The 22,425-nt window shown below is 33.1% G+C and overlaps 2 protein-coding genes across 2 annotated transcripts; both read right to left on the reverse strand.

Annotated features, from left to right (window-relative positions):
* LOC147407144 (alpha-amylase-like) lies at positions 1-2,734 on the reverse strand. The gene is made up of 4 exons (XM_086435552.1): positions 2,538-2,734; positions 2,306-2,438; positions 600-1,402; positions 1-480 (listed from the first exon to the last, which is right to left on the reverse strand). Exons 1-4 carry the CDS (start codon positions 2,622-2,624, stop codon positions 226-228), a joined length of 1,278 nt encoding a protein of 425 aa, XP_086291678.1. The 5' UTR covers positions 2,625-2,734; the 3' UTR covers positions 1-225.
* Positions 2,735-9,402: 6,668 nt separating this feature from the next.
* On the reverse strand, positions 9,403-14,011 carry LOC147407145 (heat shock factor protein HSF24-like). The gene is made up of 2 exons (XM_086435553.1): positions 13,242-14,011; positions 9,403-10,389 (listed from the first exon to the last, which is right to left on the reverse strand). Exons 1-2 carry the CDS (start codon positions 13,443-13,445, stop codon positions 9,766-9,768), a joined length of 828 nt encoding a protein of 275 aa, XP_086291679.1. The 5' UTR covers positions 13,446-14,011; the 3' UTR covers positions 9,403-9,765.
* Positions 14,012-22,425: the final 8,414 nt, after the last annotated feature.

The raw sequence follows: 22,425 nt of genomic DNA on the forward strand, positions 1-22,425 counted from the left end.
TGTGAGAATCATAATAAATATAAGATTGAAAAGATCCTGATCAACAAATTTGATCACCTGTAAGTGTCATGAAATCATTAATCCAACGATGAATTCTCATTCCACCCTACTGGAATCTAACCCAAACATTACATTTAAGAGGGCACTCTGCTCTATAGAGCTTATTCTTACATTATTTCTCTATGCATACTTTAGTTATCTCAATGCTAGTAATGATGAATTCTATTACTGTGTTTTCTCCCACACAGCATAGTCCAATCCATTGGCAACAAGCTTGAAGTTTGACGGGACAAGGTTCCCGACCTCATACCTTGGTCCAATCTTGGCAATAATTTTCTCATCAATCGCAGCTACATAGAGATCAGCATCGGCGGCTAGAATACGCAGTGTGCTAGTTGGTCGGATCCCATTCCTAGACCTGATTGCAGCCAATTTAACAATCTCCTCCTTTATTCCCCACTCGAAGAAGTGGTCATAGAACTGCACAAGAAGTTACACCTTAGTAAAGAATACTAGTACAAGTAAGTAGTTTCTTAATTAAAAAATGTTCATGCTTGCATTAAGTAGAAAATGAGAATTGAGCTTCTTAGAAAATTTACGATAGATGGTATCCCTGGATGGGTTAGTATGTAAACGTATCCCTGCATGACTTTGTCAGATGGAAACGGCCATAATCGTTGTGAGCTCCCCGTGTCATGGTTGTCAATGAAAGATACAGCATTGCTTGGCAATAACCCAATCAGACCAGGTTGACCTCCTTTTGAGTCCTTGAGTCGCCACAGCTCATTTCCCATTGCTGCTTGGAGGATTCCCTTGGTTGTGAAATCGAAGGCTGTCACAGCCCCACCAGCAGTTTGAACCCATTGCATTATCTCACGCCTATGAGCGTCCTGGTTGTAGTTCAGCTTTCTATCCTGCCCATAAGAAAGAGAATTCCAATATTCCCCGACTGCAAAGTTGGGCTTGGTTTGCTCCATGTAGATCTTAGTGAAAGCTGGGGAATATCCCAAAACGAAATCGAATCTCCACCCATTGAACCCAATATCAGACTTGAGCCAGTTCATCCAATCTGATAGCTCCTTCTGAACCCTTGGATTGGTATGATCGATATCTGGAGCACCTCCAAAGTCTTTACCAGTGTCAGGATTCCCTTTACCGTCAGAATATAAGGTGTCATCACTGCAGATGAAAGAAGGGCCCCAGTCGAGGCGATCATCTGGGGTTCCTCCTTCAAAGATGCACCATATCCCTCTCCCATCTTGCTTTTCTGCAATTCTATGGTTTATTACTATGTCCGCAACGCATTGAATTCCCTTGTCATGGAAAGCCTTTATCAGTGCTTTCAATTCATTCACATTTCCGTAACTTGAGTTGAGATCATACAACCTTCCAGGCATGTATCCTGGAAAAGAGTTACAATTGGAAATTAACTTAGAAATGGTAAAAGCCTATGTTGATCAATATCATGGGATTAGAATTAGTCCTATAAAACATCTATGTTGATCATACATCTACATTCCCAAGGAATGAAACAGGGCAACCCTAAAGTATAGATTCCACAAACTGATTTGTCTTTCAAAGGGTTCCCTATAAAATTAATTAAAGACATTGCATGGATACAGCTACGAGAGTCAGTGTTCGACACTGGTACAAGGTGTAGGATTGAAAAATCCCAAAAAAGGGTTAGTGGACTCGACATCATGTCTACATATTTAACTCTATCATGCACCATATCTTTAGTCAAGTCATGCTCTTTTATGTATTTTTTCAATGCCTCCATTCATGCCCTATTCGGCCTTCTTCTTACCCTTTTAAAGCCCTTCATATTTAATCAAGGCCTGCCATGATCTTCATCCTTCAATTGCATCATATATATGCCTCATACTGTCATTAGGGGGAAAAAAAAAAAAAACTCTGAAGACTATATATGGGAAACCCATGTTCAAAAAAATCAGATTTGGTTAAGGAATTCGTGTTTTTGTTTCCAAGTTTCAGTTGGGCACATTTCAGATCAAAGTTTGAATTATAGGACTTTGTAGCTTGGTTAAACCTATCATGATTCAATTGGGAAAATCTTTGTATAATGAAAGGAAACCAATCATATAGATTTCATCACGTCTTAAACTAATATATAGTAAAAAAAAACAAGTTTATGACAAAATTTACTAACTACATATCAGTGAAATTTAATTTAATGATTAAGCAACCATAATTCGTCATGTTCATGAAATTTAAACTCATCAAATACATACATAATGTTTTATCCATCTTGGAGGAGACATGATTTTTGATTGGATCAAAGTACCTTGGGGTGCAACAGACTGTGAAGATGGAGGGAGCCAAACATGTGTAATTCCAGCACTAGCAAGATCAGGGATGGACTTACTGAGGAAGTTATACCATCCCCCATCCTTCTTCGAAGAATCCCAATTGAATCCCTTAATATCAAAATAAGATATATAGAAATAATAAAAAAATCAAAATAATAAATTTTAACTTCTCTATATATAATAATTAATTTCATAGTTGATGCAAACCTGAAATAGTAACTGAGCAGTAGTGAAGATGGGTAGGAGGGAGATGAAGAGGTAGAGATGGCAGACTGACTTAAAAAGAAGCCTCATCTTGTTTAATTTATTGGATATTTAGATGTTTGTGAGACTTTGATCTGGGTTTCTATCTTGAATGTATTTATATATAAGTTATATAATTGGCTATTTATGAGATTACATGGCGAGTTAAAAACGCCAAATAACACGCTTTCATGTTCATACATGCCTTGTACGTTCTTCAGTTCCATGGAATTTTATCATCCACTATAAATCTAATGGATATTAAATCTAGTAGGGTCCAAGTGCTGAAAATTCTATACAAATCAGGATTGAGATTGACCCAAACACTAGACCTAACTTTCAACGTTACTTCTGTTATTCGATCACAGCTATTAACGAAGTTGGGAAGTCATTTTGATATTTCTTAACATCTACAAGTTGGAAGATTCCAATTGTCGAGTTGACGATTATAAATCATCGATCTCGACTGTTAAATTGAGAATTGCGATTCAAACCATTGAGACCAGTCATTTAAATGGTTGATAACAATGGTTTGAACATCAATCTCAACAATTTGAATTGTTGACCTCTGTGATTTAAATTTCACGTTTCACACGGGTGAGGAGGCATTAAGAAATGTTAGCCTATTTGCACCTAACATTTCTGCTCACTGCACCCACCCCAAGCACATTTTGGATTGAGATTGAAATACCTCACAATAATACTTAGAGCGGGGTGAATAGGTATTCTGATTAATAAAGTTTAATTTTAAAATTAATCAAATAATAACAATAATAGACAATTAGAATTTCACAAACAACATTTAATAGCAAAGTTTAGAGAGATGCAAATCACACAAGAGGCACAGATTTATAGTGGTTCAGTGACCTCGGTCCCTACTCCACTCTCGAAAAACTCAAAATCTTGAGTTGATGTTTTTTATTCAATGTTATAGGATTACAACCGCTTATATAAAAAAACGAGCATACCGCCCAAAAACTCTACTAGGAACTTTTACCCAGGCCGTTTGAATGATTTCTCAACCAGAATATTACTAGGAGAAGGATCAAAGAAGAAGAAAAAAGATGTGAAAAATACCGTTCAGATCTATAGAAATTTTACTTTTTTTTTTTACTTGATGAGAAGTTCTAAGAGTTCTCTCATACTTAAAGAAAAGAATAGGAGATACGGTTAAAAGAAAAACCCTAACTAATTAGAATAAAATCTGGAGGATTCAACAAATTTGACAAAATTGAAAGATCAGATAAATCTAAAAGGATATGGTTATTTGAAATAGAATAAAAAAAAAAGGTTGTGAAACAATTTCTAAGCACTCGATCGATCGAACGAGAGTAGGTCGACCGAGTGACCAAAACCCAAGAGCTATGAGGCTTTCGGGTTCGGTCGACCTAGTAAACATAAAGCGAGATCATCAAGTTTTAGGTTTGGTCAACTGATCAGACTCGACCTCTCGAATGAACAAAAAGAGAAGTTATCAAGTTTCAGGTTCGGTCGCCCAAGAGAAGAAAAGAAGTAAGGGTCTAAACCACGGGTTTGGTTGATCAATCATGGGTCGGTCAACCAACCAAGGACACTCACATACTAACCTGAATTTTTTCAGTCCAAATTTTGACGAGAATTGAACTTGATCTTGACCTTCATTCTTCTTGAACTTGAGTGTCTTCTTCACTCTTCTTGAAACCTCTTCATGCTTGATCTTCAAAAGGATTTAACTTTTTTTTAAATCTCCTTGAAGATTGATCTTCAAAAGGATTTAACTTTTTTTTAAATCTCCTTGAAGATTGATCTTCAAAAGAATTTAACTTTGACAAATTATATTCAAGCTAAGTACATACTATCTTATACATTGATTGTTTACAAAATCTTACAAGAAAATCAATTTACATGGATGAAAACAAAAGTCTACAGAGATACATAAAAGAAAGTGGGTGCAATGACCATAAAGGTGGGTGCAAATAAAATGGCTCCATTAAGTAAGAAAGATCTTAATAACTGGGTCGTGGAGCTGTTGCCCAAAAGTTAAAGTGCATTTAGAAAGAAATCCCATGATTTTTTTGAAGCTACCAGTCCAATTCAAAGTTTTGGTGAAACCCTCCCTATTATAAAACATGTGGCACTATCACATTTTCATGAATAAATGAGATAATTTTCATATTAATAATATACCCATGACCTTGGTCTTCTTTTATCAGTTAATGAAAAACGAGTTAAATAACTTAAAACTGTTTGTTTTTTCTTGCCAAAAGATAACAGGGATGAGATGATGACAATGATATTGATGGGGTGTTGGTGGTTCTGATGATGTCGAAGATGATGATGGTGGTGATGAGAGTGATGATGTTGAGAGGATTAAGGTCATTTTTAATTAGTCTATAAAGGTCAAGAGCACATATCATCAATTTAATAAAAAAGGGTGTTTCATAAATATTGATGGAAACATAGGGGTGCATGTCATCATTTTGGAAACATAAGAGAACCACATCTGCATAAAATAAAGGGTTCCTACAAAATTGTGAAGCAACCAGACCGTATCAAAGTCTAACTCAAAATTCCCTACCTAGGGTCCATTAATGGCATGTTTGATTGCATGGGAAGTGACTTTCCTGTTTGATTATGATTAGACAAAACCATGGGGAAAAAAATCTTTGAGAGAAGGAGAAGAAAAAGAAAGAAGAGAGGGTTGGGGAGGAGGAAGTAGGAGAAAGAAGAATAATAAGAAGAAGATATAGAGAGGTTGGGGCTGACGGAGGAGGAAGAGAAAGAAGAAGAAAAAGAAAAGAGAATGGAAGGAGGAGGGAGGGAGATAGTAGGCGACAACGATGGAAACAGAGAGGGTGAATGTGATGGTGGTGGTGTGGAAGAAGAGATGACGTTAGGATTTTACTTTAGGGATGAGGTTAGTGTTATGAGATGTCTAGTATTCTTATTGGGCTTGGATTTCAAGAGGCAAGGCAATATCTATGAGGTTCCTTGCGGTGTGGACAAAGAGTTTGTAATCTTTATCGTTGATAATGGATTTTTCTCCCTCTCCTCCATGATCGTAGGTAATTTGCCGAATCATGTAAATTTTGTGTGTTCGTTTAGTTATTTTCTTTAATCTTGTTACACTTCCCCACAACAGTTAGGATTCTGATTTTGGTGTGAAAATAGAGGTAAATTTTGTTTTCCCATGGTTATAAATGGGAAAATTAAATCCACACTTTCTTGAATTTTTTGAAGAGGATGGAAAATCATTTTCCATCACAAAAACCAATCAAACATATGAAAAATGACTTTTTCCATAAAAAGTGGTTTTCCACCATATTTTTCATGTGCAATTAAATATATCCTAAGTAATTTTCTTCCTTTTTAAATAGACAAAGATCTGACACTCTTTGAGCTTGGGACAATGATGCAAATAATAATCTAAGAACGTCAATTGTTGTTTCCCAAAAATATTATTTCTACGTCTATTAATGAATGGTTAATTATTATTCAAAATGTTTAGATATCAAATTCAAATTTGAATTCTTATTGGACACAGATCTAGATATCAAAATATCCACTACAGTAATATTCTATTCAAATCCAATTAGATATAATAATTATATAATATATATATATATACTCATATATATATATATATATATATATATGAGTATGTTTAGGACCAACTTGATTTTTCTATTAAAGATTCATCATCTTCAAGGGCTTTAACTTTGTTCAACTTTGCCTTCAATCTCTAGAATACAACCCTTGATAAGTCTAAGAAAAACCCCATCATCTTGAAGTTCTCCAATTCAATCGACTGCATCTTCAATCCATCGATTTCAACTTCTTGTAGAAAATCCTTTTGTGCACCAAAAATCCATCTTCTTCTAGATCCACCAAAACCCTTTCTTGTTTGTGAAGGGTTGCAATAGTAGATCATAAGGTTGAAGAGGAGAAAAGAACTTTCAAAATCGATTCGAATGTCTATAGAATCAAGTCAAGTTGAAAATTGAAAAGGGATAAGTTGCAATGACATTTCACCAAAGGGTCATTAAATATTTTAATTTGACTAGGCAGATTTGACTCAGGAATTTTCAACTTGACTTGATTCTATAGACATTCGAATCGATTTTTAAAACTATGTTCTTAAACAATGGAAGGGGGAGTACTTTTAGAAAGAGTGGGATTGGAATCCATTAGTAAACACGTTACACGCAATGGGCAATGGATATGGCTACTATTAGCAAGTGGGCTGGATTTCAAAGAGATGGGGATCAATCGGACTTCGTTGGGTACCTGGTTTAATAGGATTTATTTCTCTTGAAAAAAGGAGGAAAAAAAAAAAAAAGAAGATGAATTAGATTGATATTTTAGATCCACCAAAAATATGTCCTTTGACAAAATGATGTCTTCAACACTTAAACCAAAGGGTAGAGTGGGGACTTTACCAAAAGAAGCTTTCTTCTTGCAATGAGATGTATTTGGGATATGGGCCTGGTATGAATAAAGTAAAATGGGCTGGGTTGATGGATAAGGGCTTACTAGGTATTTTATAGGAAGAGAGTTCAAAATAACATTTTTCTTTTTTGGGCAAAAATCGTTGCTGCAGCACCTAAGACTAGGAGTGCTCTACATCTGATAGAGGGCTACGCCCAGACATGGAATCAACGAAGAACTCCTCAACTACATCATCTAAATACTCTAACATGATGGAGTGGGCAAGCAATAATCCTTGCTATAATGGAATGTTAAGTTTTTATGGGTTCTGTGGAAGGAAACATTGTAACATGAGGCCATTCATATTGGACTTTTATTTGTGTGCGTGCACAACTTTGTATGATGAAACATCGGTCCCATTAAACTTGTCTCGAGATTACTTTCATCGAAAGATCCATTGATGACACCACCTTTGCGGACATGTGAGCCCTACATTGCTTTTGAGTTGTAAAAGAGAGATTAAGTTATCCACCTCCCTTTTCAATAATTTTTTCATTACTCAATTTGGAAATTTAATTATATATTAATTTTTATATATAAAAAAAAATATTACTACACCAACATTTACTTGTTATAGCACACCAAATGATGAAATTATGCAAGGCAACTATCTCTATCTCCTAGGGTTTTCTAAGAAATCCTAGAAGTAAAGCTTAGATTAGGAGAGAGAGAGAGATGCCCTGGGAAAGATGGTTAGTGGATGCAGAGTGTTGGCGGTCCTTGGGAGCATCTAGTGAACAAACAATTGACCATTCTGTCCTGGGTGTTTTGGGAACAAAACGGCAACATGCACAACATGACTAGATTGTCCACGACGCCAACATGTGATTAATATGTATGAAAACTTGCATATGAGGCTTCGGAATCAATATGTGTCAATCTTTTTTAAAAACAGAACGCCTTGTGCTACAATCGATTGGAACTCGACATGGAAGAAATAGATGAAAGTAAAGGTATAGAATTCCAATTAAAATTACCCAAATACTCTGTTAAAATTGTTACTAATTTGATCATTGAAGTGCATTTGCAAAGTTCTCAAGAATCAAAAGAAGAAGCGAGAATCATCATAGATGCAAGATTGAAAAGATCCTAATCAACAAAATTGATCACCTAAGTGTCATGAAATCATTAGTCCAACAGTGAATTAGCGTTCCACCCTATTGGAATCTAACCCAAATAACACTATGAGGAACTTAATTTTCCTCCCTTCCATTCATTATTCATGATTGCTTCCCAACAAGCCTCAAGCTTCAAGTAAAGTAAGAATTCAATAAATGTTCGATTGAGAAGTTGACCAAATGCCATGATGAAGGATAGAGAGAATTTATATACCACAAGTACAGAAATTCTATTCAAGATTCTCTACTCTACCAAAGACGTTACGAAGAACAGACAAAATTCTCACTTTCTCCAAGATTTCCTACAGCGTATAGTGCCAACATCGTGAAAAAAGAAAATTCCAAAATAGAACTTCAAAAATCTTGAGGACTCAGATGATTTATTTGTACAAGTAGACCACAATTCTAATACAAATTATCCATAATTGAAGGTCCACAATATATATTTTAAAAAAAATTTGTTGAGAGTAAACAATTAAGTTATATTTACAATGCATGCATAAGACTAACGTAAACATTAGTTTTTGACTAATTAGTAATAGTGAAGATTGACGATTAAAATACATTGAATACATCTAGTGTCGATGTCTTTTTATCGTCAAGCCTTGACGTTGCAGGCTATTTTCTAGCATACAAAAGAAACATTGGAAACTTGGTTGATTACAAATCGTCAAGGTTTGGTGATGATTTACCATCGAGCCTCTACGATGATTTTCGTCGAGGCTTGACACTGTAGAACATTTTTCAATTGACAAAACGATCAAAAACTTGAATTTTCATTAGTTGTCAAGCCATGATGATACCTCTCTATTTGTTTTACATTCCAAAATCTTCCTTATTTTGAGGAGTTGAAATGGCCAACCCCGATAGATATTGAGATGGAAAATAAAATACATACTAACAAATAGATGGTCAAACTAATGAAATGAAGGGAAGCTTATGGTATATAAATTTTTCTATCCTTCATTAGGATAAATTTTCTCTATCTTTCACGACATTTGGGAAACCTTGTAGAAAAGATTATAGGAAAAACATGTTTACTACAACGAGTATTTTATGTCCCAAAAATGGACTTACTATACTATAGTAAATGGCCCTTTTTTCAAGTCTTACTTTTGCAAATGACACTTTTTTGAAATATCTATATACTAGTGGAATTTTTATTTTTATCATAAAAAGCCAAAAAAATCCAAAAGAACATGAATATTTAGCCAAACATAGGAAGAAAAAAATGTGGACAAGCGTACGAAACTAAAGCCATCACATCATAGAAATCAAGGAGGGTTTTTTCCAACATTAGAACCTTCAGACAAACAAACAAACAAAATACCATCTAATATTTAATATTGAAGAGTGTAGAGACCCATTTGCTTTTGATCTTCAACTCTCTATCTCTCTCGTGTCTTACCCACAAAAGTATCTAAATATACTTTAGAACCGTTTATTATTATACTACACAAACGGTTTCCTTTTACTATTTCAGCTATATATATATATATATATATATACTTACTTACCCATGCAAAGAGTCTTCACTCCTTTTTTCAACAGAAGCAATTAAAACATGCAATGTGGTGAGCATCGATCTTAAGATACGCACCACCCCTTCACACAGATCCACGAATTGCAGACCTCACTTGCGTTGAGAAGGGATGTTCATCCACAGAGACCATATAGTCTATCATCTTCATCTCCTTCATTGATGGCCCCCCTTCGACACACCTCTCATGATCTAGCCCTCTCTTCTTCCCTTTCAACCAAACTCCAAACAGCTTCAAACACTCCTCCTCGCGGCCTTTTTCTTTTTCGCCATTATCTTGATAAACAGTTCCTTGCTTTTCTGGTTCAATTTTGGAATACTTGGATAGAAGATCTGCAAGGTCTTTGCATTTGGTCTTTGCCCGTGCCAGCTCTGAGCTGAGTAACTGATTTTCTTTTCTCAGTTTGTCATTCTCATCCGATAAGTTGGACAATTGTGTCGTCGTTGTTGTTATCGTCTCGTCTGAAGCTTGGTTTTTTGTACCAGGAGAGGAGGTCGAGCTGGACCCTAGATCATCGCCCGAATTTGATTGGGACGAAGGACTGCCATTGGATTTTCCAGTGTCATTTACTTGAGCTGTCGATGCATGGACCGTTTTCCTACGGTGGATTTCGCAGAGAAGTTCCTTATCTCCTTTTCGAAAAAACTCGTTCGCGAATTCCCATCTGTCTGGCACGATCTTTCGGAATCCCTGTTTCAGCATAATTGGATGGGAGTTACTCCCATCGAAACCCAAAACTGATAATTTATTACGTTAATCTTATATAGAAATATTTACTAATTCACTGATGAAAGAAAAAAAAGATAAAAAAGCAATTATTTAAGAAGTTAGTTTTCCTTTAATTAATAATGTACAATGTGAAAGTTTGAAAACAAGAAGTCCTATAAGAAATTTCCACATACCAAAGTCAGGATAGCAAGACAACGAGCCATAAAGGGTACGCTAAGTGGTTGAATACCAATCTTTTTTATTGGTCAAATGATGGATCAAGTAGGTAGGAAATTTTATTAGCTTAGTTGAACTTCATGAATATATCTTTATTAAAGGGTAAAATTATCAAAATGATATTGATCTTATCTTTTATCACCTAAACAATAATAATATTCAAAATCCATTGATTGTGTAGTGTTCTAGCTTCCTATCATTATCAACCTCTACATGAATCACTACATTGTCCAACCATTTCTGGACAATTCAACAATGAATAATGCTGAAGTGACCTCAAGATTGGACCTCACATCGCACACCCCTAACGTCAAAGTGTACGGGAACCACAGATGCCTTCCTCAAGATATGAGTGAAAAATCCTCTATGGTTCTTATCCACTATCACATCAAGATGTTCGATATGAGATCCAATCTTGAGGTCACTCAACATGGCTCTTCAACAATTTCTATAAGGTTATTTTAGGTATGTGAAAAAATGTGGGAAGCTAAAACACTGAACAATTCAACTATTTCAGAAACATTGGACGGTCCTATATATATATATATAAAATTTAAGAAATAAATTATAAAATCAATATTGTGAATTTAAGATTTGATAGGAATATAAAGAGTTGACAATAATTTCAAAAATAAACCCCAATATTATCCATTCAATAAATCAACATCAACCATCAAAGGACGGCCTATAAATGCAGGATAGTCAATTTGCATGGTGTAAGCAATCTTGGCAGTCTTGCCTATGGGGTTTGTTCAGTGGACCCACATGGCAAAAATATCACATAGATTAATTGATGATTCTTGACTTTAATTTGAGGCTTGAATCTGGTGGCAAGAGTGGTTAATGATGCTGAATTTAAGTCTATTAAAGCTTTACCGCATATGAATCAGACATTTGTAAGATTATATGCTAATCTCAATCCTAAGTATCTATTACACTATACAAGAGTACTGCCTTTGATACGACCAGCCCGTTCTAAAATTTTGGATGAACCATCCTTTTCATCTGACACGTGCCATTTTATATTTTTAAAAATAATATATATTTAAAATTAATTTTAGATGCCCCTATATTTTTGTGAATATTTGATATACTTCATTTTTTTTAAACTGATGTATGTATATATATATATCATCCCTAAGGTTGGTTTTCTTTCATGGATTACCAAAAATGACATAAATGGCCTCACCACCATCATTATAATCATCACCTTCAAATGTTGTCATCATATCAAAGAAGTTATAAATTATTAATTTTAAGAAGAAAATCAAAAATTTCTAAGTCAGTTTAGATCAATTTTTTTTATTTTTATTTTTTATAAAGTTGATGAGAGAAGACGAGGTCGAGGGGCATGTCACCGATTTTTGAAAACGTAGGATACCTTAAATATTCACAAAACATTGAGTGACCACCTGTCACGGAAAGAAGAGGGTTGCAGAAAAACTTGACTGGAAAATGGCTTTTGTATTTTTTTTTTTTTCAAATTTCAACGCGTTATGTGGGACATCATCCACTAATGGACAGTTAAGAAAATGACGATTCTCCTCCCACCAACCCTTCAAAACACGAAGAATTCATTTGATAATGATATTATTGGGCTACCGAGTTCGTACAGCAGCCCTCTCGTACTATACCATAGGCCATAGCCATAAAGGTTGCTTCTTTCCCATAGTGCCACCCTCTTCCACAGTGGCAAAAATCTATGCAGGAAGACTTTTTCTTTTTTTTTTAATTTTGATTTCTCAAAAAATCACAATTAATAAATTAATCACGATTTTTTTAAAAAAGAATTATTTTATTTTTATATTTAGCATTATTAAGCAGTATTTTATCATTTAATATCTGAAATACATATTTTTTAAAAATATATTTTTATACTTAAAAAAAAAATTATTGATTTTTTTAATCGACTTTTTGAAGCTTTCTCTTGCCGAATGCTTCACGAATCCCGAATTTGTCACTATGCCCTCATCTAGAAGGTGTGGTGTTAAGGTGGGCCTAAGAATCACTCGTACCTCTAGGTCTGGATAGATCCTTGAATCCAATGGTGACAATTATACCAAAAATCTAACTGTAAAATAGTTTTGTCTTCTATTTCAGAATCGGAAAAAGACCATTTAGTCCAAAATTAAAATCTAACCATCCCAATCAAATATGTCCCCTATGTTTGGTTTGGATGGTAAGTCTCAATTTCTAAATGAATCAGAACTGAAACTCCTAAATTTTGTCGATATTGGTTGGTTTCTCTATGTTTTGATTCCGATTCTCAAACTAATGAAAATGAATTCTAAACTGTTTTAAGCAATTTCAATTTTCAATTGATTCGATTTCAAGAATCAGAAATGGTACAAAATTCATTTCTTACGTTTCTTTAAATCCGTTTCTTACGTTTTTTCCCCCAAAAATGACGTTTTTGGGTTTAGGTACATGGCAAGGTTTGTATTCGAAATCTAGATTCTAATAAACAGTGTAACCAAAAGCGGAAATCAGTTTTTAAAATCTGAAATAAGAATCTAGTTTGAGAATCGAATATTCCAAACTAAACGCAAACGCAACTTTTTTAGAAACGAAAGAGGAGAAATTAAGTTGTAACTTACATAGGTGTTGAGTTGGCGAACAAAACTGGAGAAATTATTGTGCTTGAAGTAATTAGGAAGCAAATCCCTCGCAAACTCAGCCGATTTCCAAACCACGAAAGTAGAACCAGTTTCGTTCCATGAAATCACATCATCCGTGCTCGAATCCTCTACTAACTGATACGTCTTCGTCAGAAATGGCGCCGGTACACTTCTATGAGCCATCTTAATTATTCCTCAATTTCAACTAAATCCCTCCCACCAAAATTAATAACTTAGAACAACAAAGAAGAAGAAAACCTAAATTTTTAATATAGATTTAAACTGAAAAGCAGAAGAGCAGTCAAGAACTCCCAATCCCAGCAATAAAAACCAGAAAGAAACCCAGAGTTGGTCAGATCAACAAAGTGAGATTGCGAGTAAACCGAACCGTAACCGTAACAACGCCTCTCTCTTTCCATCACTAAGCCTCCTCTCCCGGACGAATTCGATTCGATCCGATAACTACAACCATAACTTCACCCAATAATACTTTCTTTCTGGAATTGTATTGCAGTCAAAGATCAAACACAACGAAACAGAAATCAGAAAGGTTACGAAAGAGAATTTGAATAGTGGTTATAAGAAGGGGAGAAGATAAGAAAAGGGAGAAGCGTTTGTCTCGTTGAATCGTCGTCTAGGTTCTTTCTAGAGAAGCTTCTATTACATTTGGTGGGTGGGGATGGACAGAAAATTCAAGCCCAACATTTGGTGCCCCTACTGTGTACAATTTTCTCATCTCTTCCCTCTTTTTTTTTTTTTTTTTTTTTATATATATATATTAATATAAGAGAGAAATCGAAGGTTCTAGGGTTATCTATTTAGACAGATAGATAGATATAGAAGAATATTTTAGATACCCATGTTATTACAAACCGATAACATATTCTTTTGACTTTAGTCTTTTCTTGATAGATTAATAAAATGACTTTAAATACCCTTTTCTTCACCCTTTAAGATAAAAATTAGAAATCAAGAATTTTCTATAAGACAACGAAATTTTTTACATTCAAATTGTTTTTTGATTGCTTGAGTTTAATTAAGTGCATTTTAAATCTTTCTCTCGAATTATTGAAGACAAGGTTAGGTTGATTATCTCTAGAGGTAGAAATTTAGGGCACTTATGTCTCATCAGTTTGAAAAGACAAGAGGGTACTCAAATATTCACGAGAACTTGGAGCTAGGGGCATATATTTCTAAAGTTTGCTGGATAGAAATGTGTCCAACGTCGTTGGACCCTATAAAATTCGGAAGAAGACTGGCAAGGTGTGCAAGGTACCACTTGTAAGGTACCTCTCAATGTCTCACCTAACTCAGAAACGCTTTCTTTCACCCGCCCTCTTTTTAAATTTTGTTTTTATTCTTTAGTTTTGTTTCTTTGTTGACGTGAAGTAAGAAACAAAGCATTTTTCTTTTTAATTTCTTTCTTCTCGAGCGGCTATGTTGGAATCTTCCAGCATTAAATTTGACTTTTGGAGGAAGAAGACTTGTTTTTTTTATCGAAATATTTATAAACGAATCATCAAAACTTTAATAAAATTCCTTCCAAAAATGCCACATAAAATTTTATTATAATCTCTTGATACTACTAACCCATCAATAGGCCTTTTTATGACTCTCAACCTCAAATCCAACGTTTAAGAATCTACAATCACAATGATTATTGGTGTGCTGGTCCACTAAAAATAGTGGACTGAACAATATTAATATTAGTCGATTGGAATCAAATCCAATAATGATGTTCTCTCATTTGTTTTTCTATAAGTAGACACTCCAACGATCAAGTTTGGTATATTTGAAATTATTCAATTAAAAAGGAAAATTGAGCCCATCTTACTTCTTTATTTATGGTTAATTTATAGATTTTCAACTGTCTTAGAAGTATCACTTTGATATTTGGAAATATTGTATTACTCGATCATATAAGTGGTGTGACATCACTCCTTGGATTTACTACTCATTTGCATAACATGTTGATTGGGAATGGTCAAGGGTGGTTATAGAGAGATTGGCCATGCACTTTAACGCCATTGTCACTCTATGATTGAACGTGTTTCTTTAAATGATTAGAAGTGTCAATAGGTACTTATTTGATCAGAATTGGATGTCTATTCAACACTGCGTGGAAACCAATTGTCTATTAATCCCCGATTATAAACATTTTATATGTTCAACCAGAAATAGAAATAGAGGTATTGCCTCCGTTTGGTTTTGTATGAGAGGGATAATGGAATAAAAGAAATCCATGGATTTATGAGATGCATGTGTTGTCAAGAATAAGCATAATCATTGTTGAACTTGAGCCAAGGATCCGAGCAAATGACAGCATCCTTATGGACTCCATCGAAAGACCATGACGTATGGAAAGAACCTCAGCGAATTGCACAAGAATGCATTATATGTTATCTTGTTATAGTGATAAATTATCTATTCTTGTTGTACTTGAAAATGATCTCCCTAAAGAACACCTTTAGGTTCTCTGGAATCCTAACACTCTCTCAAAATTTTGCAAATAGGTACCAATTCATTCAAGAAACCTATAATAAGTGTATCTTGAACCAATTAGACCCGTGTTGTTAGCACATTAAATAGGTGGAGAGTTGGTATGAATATCTTGGGACCATGTTTCTTGGCAGTAATGACTATGTTGCAACACAAGTTAGGTTTCAATGTGGAATTCTTGATTTTTTTTTTTTTTTGGTTTACTTGTATATTTTAACTCTTTTGGAAAGTAATCAACACAAGTTAGGTTTCGATGTAGAATTCTTGAATCCATTAAAATTACCCTCGAGAGATTTTTTTTTTTTTTTTCCCATCACTTGACACATAAGTCATAATGAGGGTAAATTGGATTCATGTGATTATTCATCTTATAAATACTATCCATATGTGGATGACTGCGTGTTGAGTGGTCAAGAAAAACTAAACATGCATCATGACAGATTTATAAGAGGAATAATTACATGAACCCACTTTACCTCATTATGACGTATGTGTCACGTAGTGAAAAAAAAAAATCTCTTAGATGATTTTAAAGGATTCAAGAATTCCATATCGAAATCTAACTTGTGCTGATAACTGTCTGAAGAAATTGAAATTTATAATTAAGAAAATTAACTAAAAAAATCAAGTCAGGGTGTGGTACTATTAAGATTTTATTATATCCAATTTCGAGAGGGGGCTCCTATAGAGGGGTAAAATCGACCACATCTAAGTCATCCATTTTATATCACTTGAAAAGTATCTCGAGGCATATAATCATATTGTGTGGTACTATTAAGATTTGATTATATCTAATCCAAAAAGAATCCCAATAGAAAAAAATTATTTTCCTACAGATAATTGTTATATTCTGATAAAGGTGAATATGAGAGTTACACTTTGAGGAAGATTATGATTTTGTTTTTTGGACTAGGATTTTTTCTATTTAAAAGGTTAAAACCATTGTAAATAGAAAAAAATGGATATGGAAAAAAAAAAAAAAAAAGATGGAAAGTGGAAAGTCAAAAAATATAAATGCATACTGTAATCTTGGAATAAAATTTATAGTGGAATGATTCCCATAGACCCATGGATGTAAGCATCTTTGTCAACATAAAATATTTGTAGTGTTCAACCATTTATGAGATTTATTTGGGGAACTTTATCTAAATCAAGATCTCGAGGTGAATTGCGAATTTTTGCATCCACAGCAGCCCATAAAGGTCAATAGTTCTTTGATCCATCGAACCCAATAATTAAGTTTGGAAGGAGATGCAAATTACCTTTGGTGGACATTATAAAAGAATTAATAATTATTGTAACATAATCATTTGAGATGCCACTTTGTTTGACCTTCCCAACATACCATTTTACCCACTTGATTAAATTGCCATATATGATTGTAAAACTAAGTTCAAGCTACTTCAATCCAAATTAGTCGAAAAGTTCTGGTAATTGAACGATTATATAATGATTTTCATGCAATCTAGGGGGCATGTGCGAAAGCACATGTATCTCAAGAGCTTATTTATAATTTAAAATATTAATTAAAAAGTGATTTGAAGATTACATAGTAAAATAGATATTTTTGTAATTAAAAAAATTAATTAACGTGTGATTGTAATTATCTTAAATTTTACTAAAATGATCCTAATTATATTAAGTTTAAATGTTACTTTGAGGGCATTTTTAGAATCCAAATTTTGGTGTCTTAAAAATGCATATTAAGATCAAATCCTAAACTATTTTCACCCGATTTGTAGAATTATGATTAGAACCCCAATATTCTTATCAGAAAAACAGAAGAAATATAAAAACAAAAACTTATCAAGTCAGAACATTGATAAGTAATTCTTGAGTGGTGCCATAACCAATTTAAAAAGTTGAAGAAAAGTTCAAAACTGCCCTCGCTATATCAAAGTCAAACTAAGAAATTAAATATTGACGGCTAAGCGATGTATTGTTAGATAAAATTCGTATATGGTATCATAGTTCAATTTAAACTCTCCACAAACAATTTAGAATTGCTATAATTTATGCACTTAATATTAATAGCCACTATGAACTTAGATACAACTTAAGAGTTTTAACAAGCACTATAACAAGCATTAGAATCTCATTGCAAAAGTTCTAGAAATTCTACCTTAACTTGTTCTCATTCTAAATAAAAATAAAATGTAAAAATTGCACCGAGTTACAAATTAAATGCCCACAATTTTTAATTAAAATTTTTTAAGAATTTAAAAAAAAAAATCATTATATTTTTATTGAAAAATACTAACATCCAAGATCTCATGAGAATATTAGTATCATCGTACCTTTCTTGGGTAATATTACAAATATCTCCATGTGCTTTCAAAATGATGATATGCTCCTTTCAACATAGATCTTCTTCTCGAATTTAATTTAATTAAATATTTAATTTATTGTTAATATTCTCCATTTTTACAGTTAACCTATTGCATATTAAGTATTGAGTAGGATCCAGTGACTCATGAGAAACACATGATTTCAACTATGTAAACACAAAATTCAACGGTTGAGATTTATCTTTAAAATAATTATCTGTGAGATGTGTGTTATGGGAATATGTATAAATGAGTAACCTTTTTACTTTTTAATGGTGATTCCAAAGAAATGTATTTATATGTATGTTGCCTATTCTTCAAAACATTTTGAAGGAAAGATCCATGTTAAAAACGTTTTCTTTAGCTAAATCTATTTCATTTATAAAAGGATACATCTCGTTCGTTGGATTTTGTATTTACATGGTTCGAATCATATGTTTTCTCATGACTTATTAAAACTCCCATTAAGTATAGTAATAGTCTCTTGGGAAAAAAGAAATGCAAATATTGAAAATTAGAAATAAAAATAAAAATAAAAAAATATAAACCAACATAATTATAATCTTAATTTAAATCCTTCGAAAACGCACCCACGAACAATCAAAATCCTGGATTCAAAGCAAGGGATCAATCTTGTCGTCTATCCCCCACTGTTTATTAATTGGCTTCTTTTGAGCCATTAAATATAATAATCAATCAAAAAGCATAAAAAGAAATTAATTGAACCACAAATCATAGGGCTTAGGACATTAGAGTCGTGCCGCTATTCTATATGGGCTTGTCGAAGGGACCCATAGTGGTGGTGTGTGTTAACTAATAAAGTTTCTACTACCGACACAAGTCTTTATATACATTCAAGAAATCTTATTCTATTAATCTTTAATTTGATTTTTTTTTTCTTCCAAAAGAATATTTATATTATTTGATACTCAAGTCAAATTAGATGGCGACAATAGGATTTTTATTTTATTTTTTATAATTTTGACATACACCTCAAGAATTTGGTGAATATTTGAGATAATCTCCTTTCCTACCAAGGCTTGGAAAATAGTCTCTTATCGAAAAACTCTTAATCAAACACTTGCACCCTTACTAGGTCAAAACACCAATTTCTCAAACTTATACCTTTAATACATTAAAGCATCCTCCTATCTTATTTAACTGTATTCTAAGATAGGATAATGGGGCATCCTCTTATCAATATATGGTCTTCAAAGCTATAAAGTAATCTTTTATAAGAGATTAATAAAAACTAACATTTGTCTTGAACCTTCTACTAAAATATTGATTAATTTGTTCCCAGAAATATGTCTTTAAATAAGAACTTATTCCATATTTTCAACAATACTTAATTTTTTTTGTCCTTAAAAGTCTACGGAATTTTTTTTTTTTACTTCCAAACACCCATAGGTCTTCAACCCTTTATCTTGTTGATAAAGTCGTCTACAATGAAAAAATATTATTTATTTTCATTTACTTAATTTTTAAGATAAAATAATGTAAAATTTGAATAATTGATCAAATAATATGGAAAGTGTGGAAGGTAAAATAATGAGTTGTAAGATGATGACTTAGTCACCTAGGGATCAGAGGACAATCAAATTACCCAAGCCATCGGAGAGAGTGTCCTAGGGAGATATTCTCAGATGTCGATATTGGGGGAGTAGACGAAGAGACTTGATCGATCATAAATTCATTCAACTATTTTATTATATTCGGAATCATATCACTTCCTTAAAAATAAGAGATACAAGATTAGTCTAAGACTAGGATTCCATTCTTGGTGGGATACTAGGGATCAAAACCAAAAAAAGGTTCATCAATAAATAGATCATGAAATAAAAGAAAAAAATGTACTCTCTAAAATCTCTCAAGATTATTTTGTTATTAAATTGTATATAGAAAATTTGTTTCACGCACACCCACGAGGAGTTAGCATAGATCTCGAGGAGTTCATTAGTCAAGTTTTGATTCTTCACGATGGATTATGAAATTGCATCTACAAAAAGCTAGTAACAATCAATCTTGTCATCCAATGAATCTTTCTAAATATTGATTATTTTACATTTTTTTATTATGAATTTATAATACATTGACGTCCAGGAGGTTGGTTCAGTGGTAAAATTAGTGATAGGGATTAGTTTTCTTTAGTTGTGTGTTCGAAATTTGTTGGCATCCTGATTTATCTTATTGTACATTGAAAATTTTGTGAGATCAGGATGTATAATCATAAGGACTAGTTCCATCCCAAAAGGTATGTGAGATGTACCCTATCTTATAATAATAATAATTAATTAACAAATTAAAAATTAAAAAAAGAGGTGCTATTGACACTAATTAGTTTTGAAATTCTTTTAATGGTATAATTTGAAAAGAATTGGTGTGTGAAAGTTGGATTGGCCATTGAATTTCTCAAGAAAAAAGTATGACTCAATTTTTTATTTTTTATTTTTTGAGAAGAAAATTATAATACATTACTTTTGAAGCGTTTATGCAACGTCCTTTACAAAAGTCATTCAACATAAATCGAGGGAGGCATATTAAATATGCCCCATTGTCCAAGGAGGTATGCTGCCTTCAATTTAAAACAATATTTCGTGGGCCACCATTTGATTGATTATGGCGCATCGGACCCTTTTAGTGGTCAGGCTAGGGCAGACATGCACGTGCATCACGTGGATAGGAAGCTTCGGGATGCCGAAATTCCACTAGTGCGCCATGATCAAACCCAAAAAAATTTGTCGGACGATGACATTATTAGTACAATAGCCTTATGTATTAAAATAAATCTGCTTCTTCTACCTCCTAAGTGTTCATCTATGAATCCATACAAATGGAGAGAAAGAAATTTGAAAATACGAAAAAAAAAAAAAATATATATATATATATATACTATACTATACTCATAAGGATTTATGTGAATTAATGGTCATCCATGGATTAAAACCTATTTTTTCACTAAAAATCAAAGGAGAACGGTACAAGAAAAATACCTAAGATTTTAATCATAAACTCAAGTCCTAAAACTCTTGTATACCTCTCTCCCTTTCTCTTTTTAATTTTAGAAGAAAAAAATCCTCATCATAATTTTTACAATGCTTGAGATATCTATTTATAAAATTAAGAGTTACTAAAACATGTATATGTCCCCATAAATAGAACCCTCCTGAAATGGAAATATATTTTAAAAAAAAACCTAAAAGATAATATTAGACAATTTTTTTTAATAACCTCAAAAATGGAAACATAATTCAAGAGAATTGCACAACAATCTCCTCCTTGACTTGAATTTTGTCACTGAAGACCTAGGACAATAATTTGTCACATGTGCTTATCACTCCACCTTAGTCCACATACAAGAACCACATTGGAGAAAATTTGTGCATGTCTTCCACAACTTTACATCACATTGCCTGAGATGCAACTCCACATCAAATCTAAATCAATTCGACTCAATCACTTGTCTACTAATACCGTAAACAACCATTGGCCTTTTATGATCACCAGTTACACACTATCAAATCATCTTGGTCCACCTCGGCTCGATCACATGACCAATGCACATGTATAACTATTCCTAGTCGACTGCCCAATCAACTCTAGAGAGGGATCTCAACCCATCCTCTTGAATCATAAGAACTACTTCACAATCATTTGTCATATTCTCTAGTTTACCAAACTTCCCTTTCAATACCTTAACCAGACAACTGATAAACCAAGATATCCTTCACCGTTTTTTACCACGGATTGAAATTACTATTCATGTCAAATATCTTAACATCGATATTCGTATTTGAACTATCACTATCATCCATACGAACAACTTGTCTCTGATACCAATTTATAAAAATACTAAGTAAAAAAAAAAGAATAAAAAAATATATGAAACACACAAGGATTTATGTGGTTCGATAATGTGCCCTATATCCATGGATCAAAATCAATATTCTTCACTAAGAAATCAAAGGATAACAGTACAAGAAAAACACATAAGGTTTTAATCTAAAACTCAAGTCCTGAAACCCTTGTACACTCCGGTTTCACTCCTCTCTTTTTCTCTCTCTCTAACCTTAGAAGAAGAAAACTCTTATCATAGTTTTTACAATCCTAAATATCTCTATTTATAAAATCATGAATTAATAAAACATGTACATGTCCCCATAAATAGAAACCCCTGAAATAGAAAAAAAAAAAAAAAAAAAAAAGATAATACTCTACAATCATTTTATAGTTACCCTAAAAAGGGAAGCATAATTCAAGATAATTGCACAACAAGAAAGATGAGTATTAAGGTCATTTTAAAGAAATTAATTGACATTTAATTATTCTTATTATAA

Source organism: Akebia trifoliata, chromosome 3, assembly GCF_017979445.1.
Source record: "Akebia trifoliata isolate Shusen 1 chromosome 3, ASM1797944v1, whole genome shotgun sequence".
NCBI lineage: Eukaryota > Viridiplantae > Streptophyta > Magnoliopsida > Ranunculales > Lardizabalaceae > Akebia > Akebia trifoliata.

Bases quoted from the DNA above. Each gene is read 5' to 3' on its own strand.
- LOC147407144 (XM_086435552.1), bottom strand. From the start codon at position 2,624: ATGAGGCTTCTTTTTAAGTCAGTCTGCCATCTCTACCTCTTCATCTCC. The intron at 2,439-2,537 runs GTTTGCATCAAC...TTTGATATTAAG, and splicing joins CTGCTCAGTTACTATTTCAG to GGATTCAATTGGGATTCTTC. The intron at 1,403-2,305 runs GTACTTTGATCC...ACTCTTTTCCAG, and splicing joins ACAGTCTGTTGCACCCCAAG to GATACATGCCTGGAAGGTTG.
- LOC147407145 (XM_086435553.1), bottom strand. From the start codon at position 13,445: ATGGCTCATAGAAGTGTACCGGCGCCATTTCTGACGAAGACGTATCAG. The intron at 10,390-13,241 runs GTAAGTTACAAC...ATGCTGAAACAG, and splicing joins TTCGCCAACTCAACACCTAT to GGATTCCGAAAGATCGTGCC.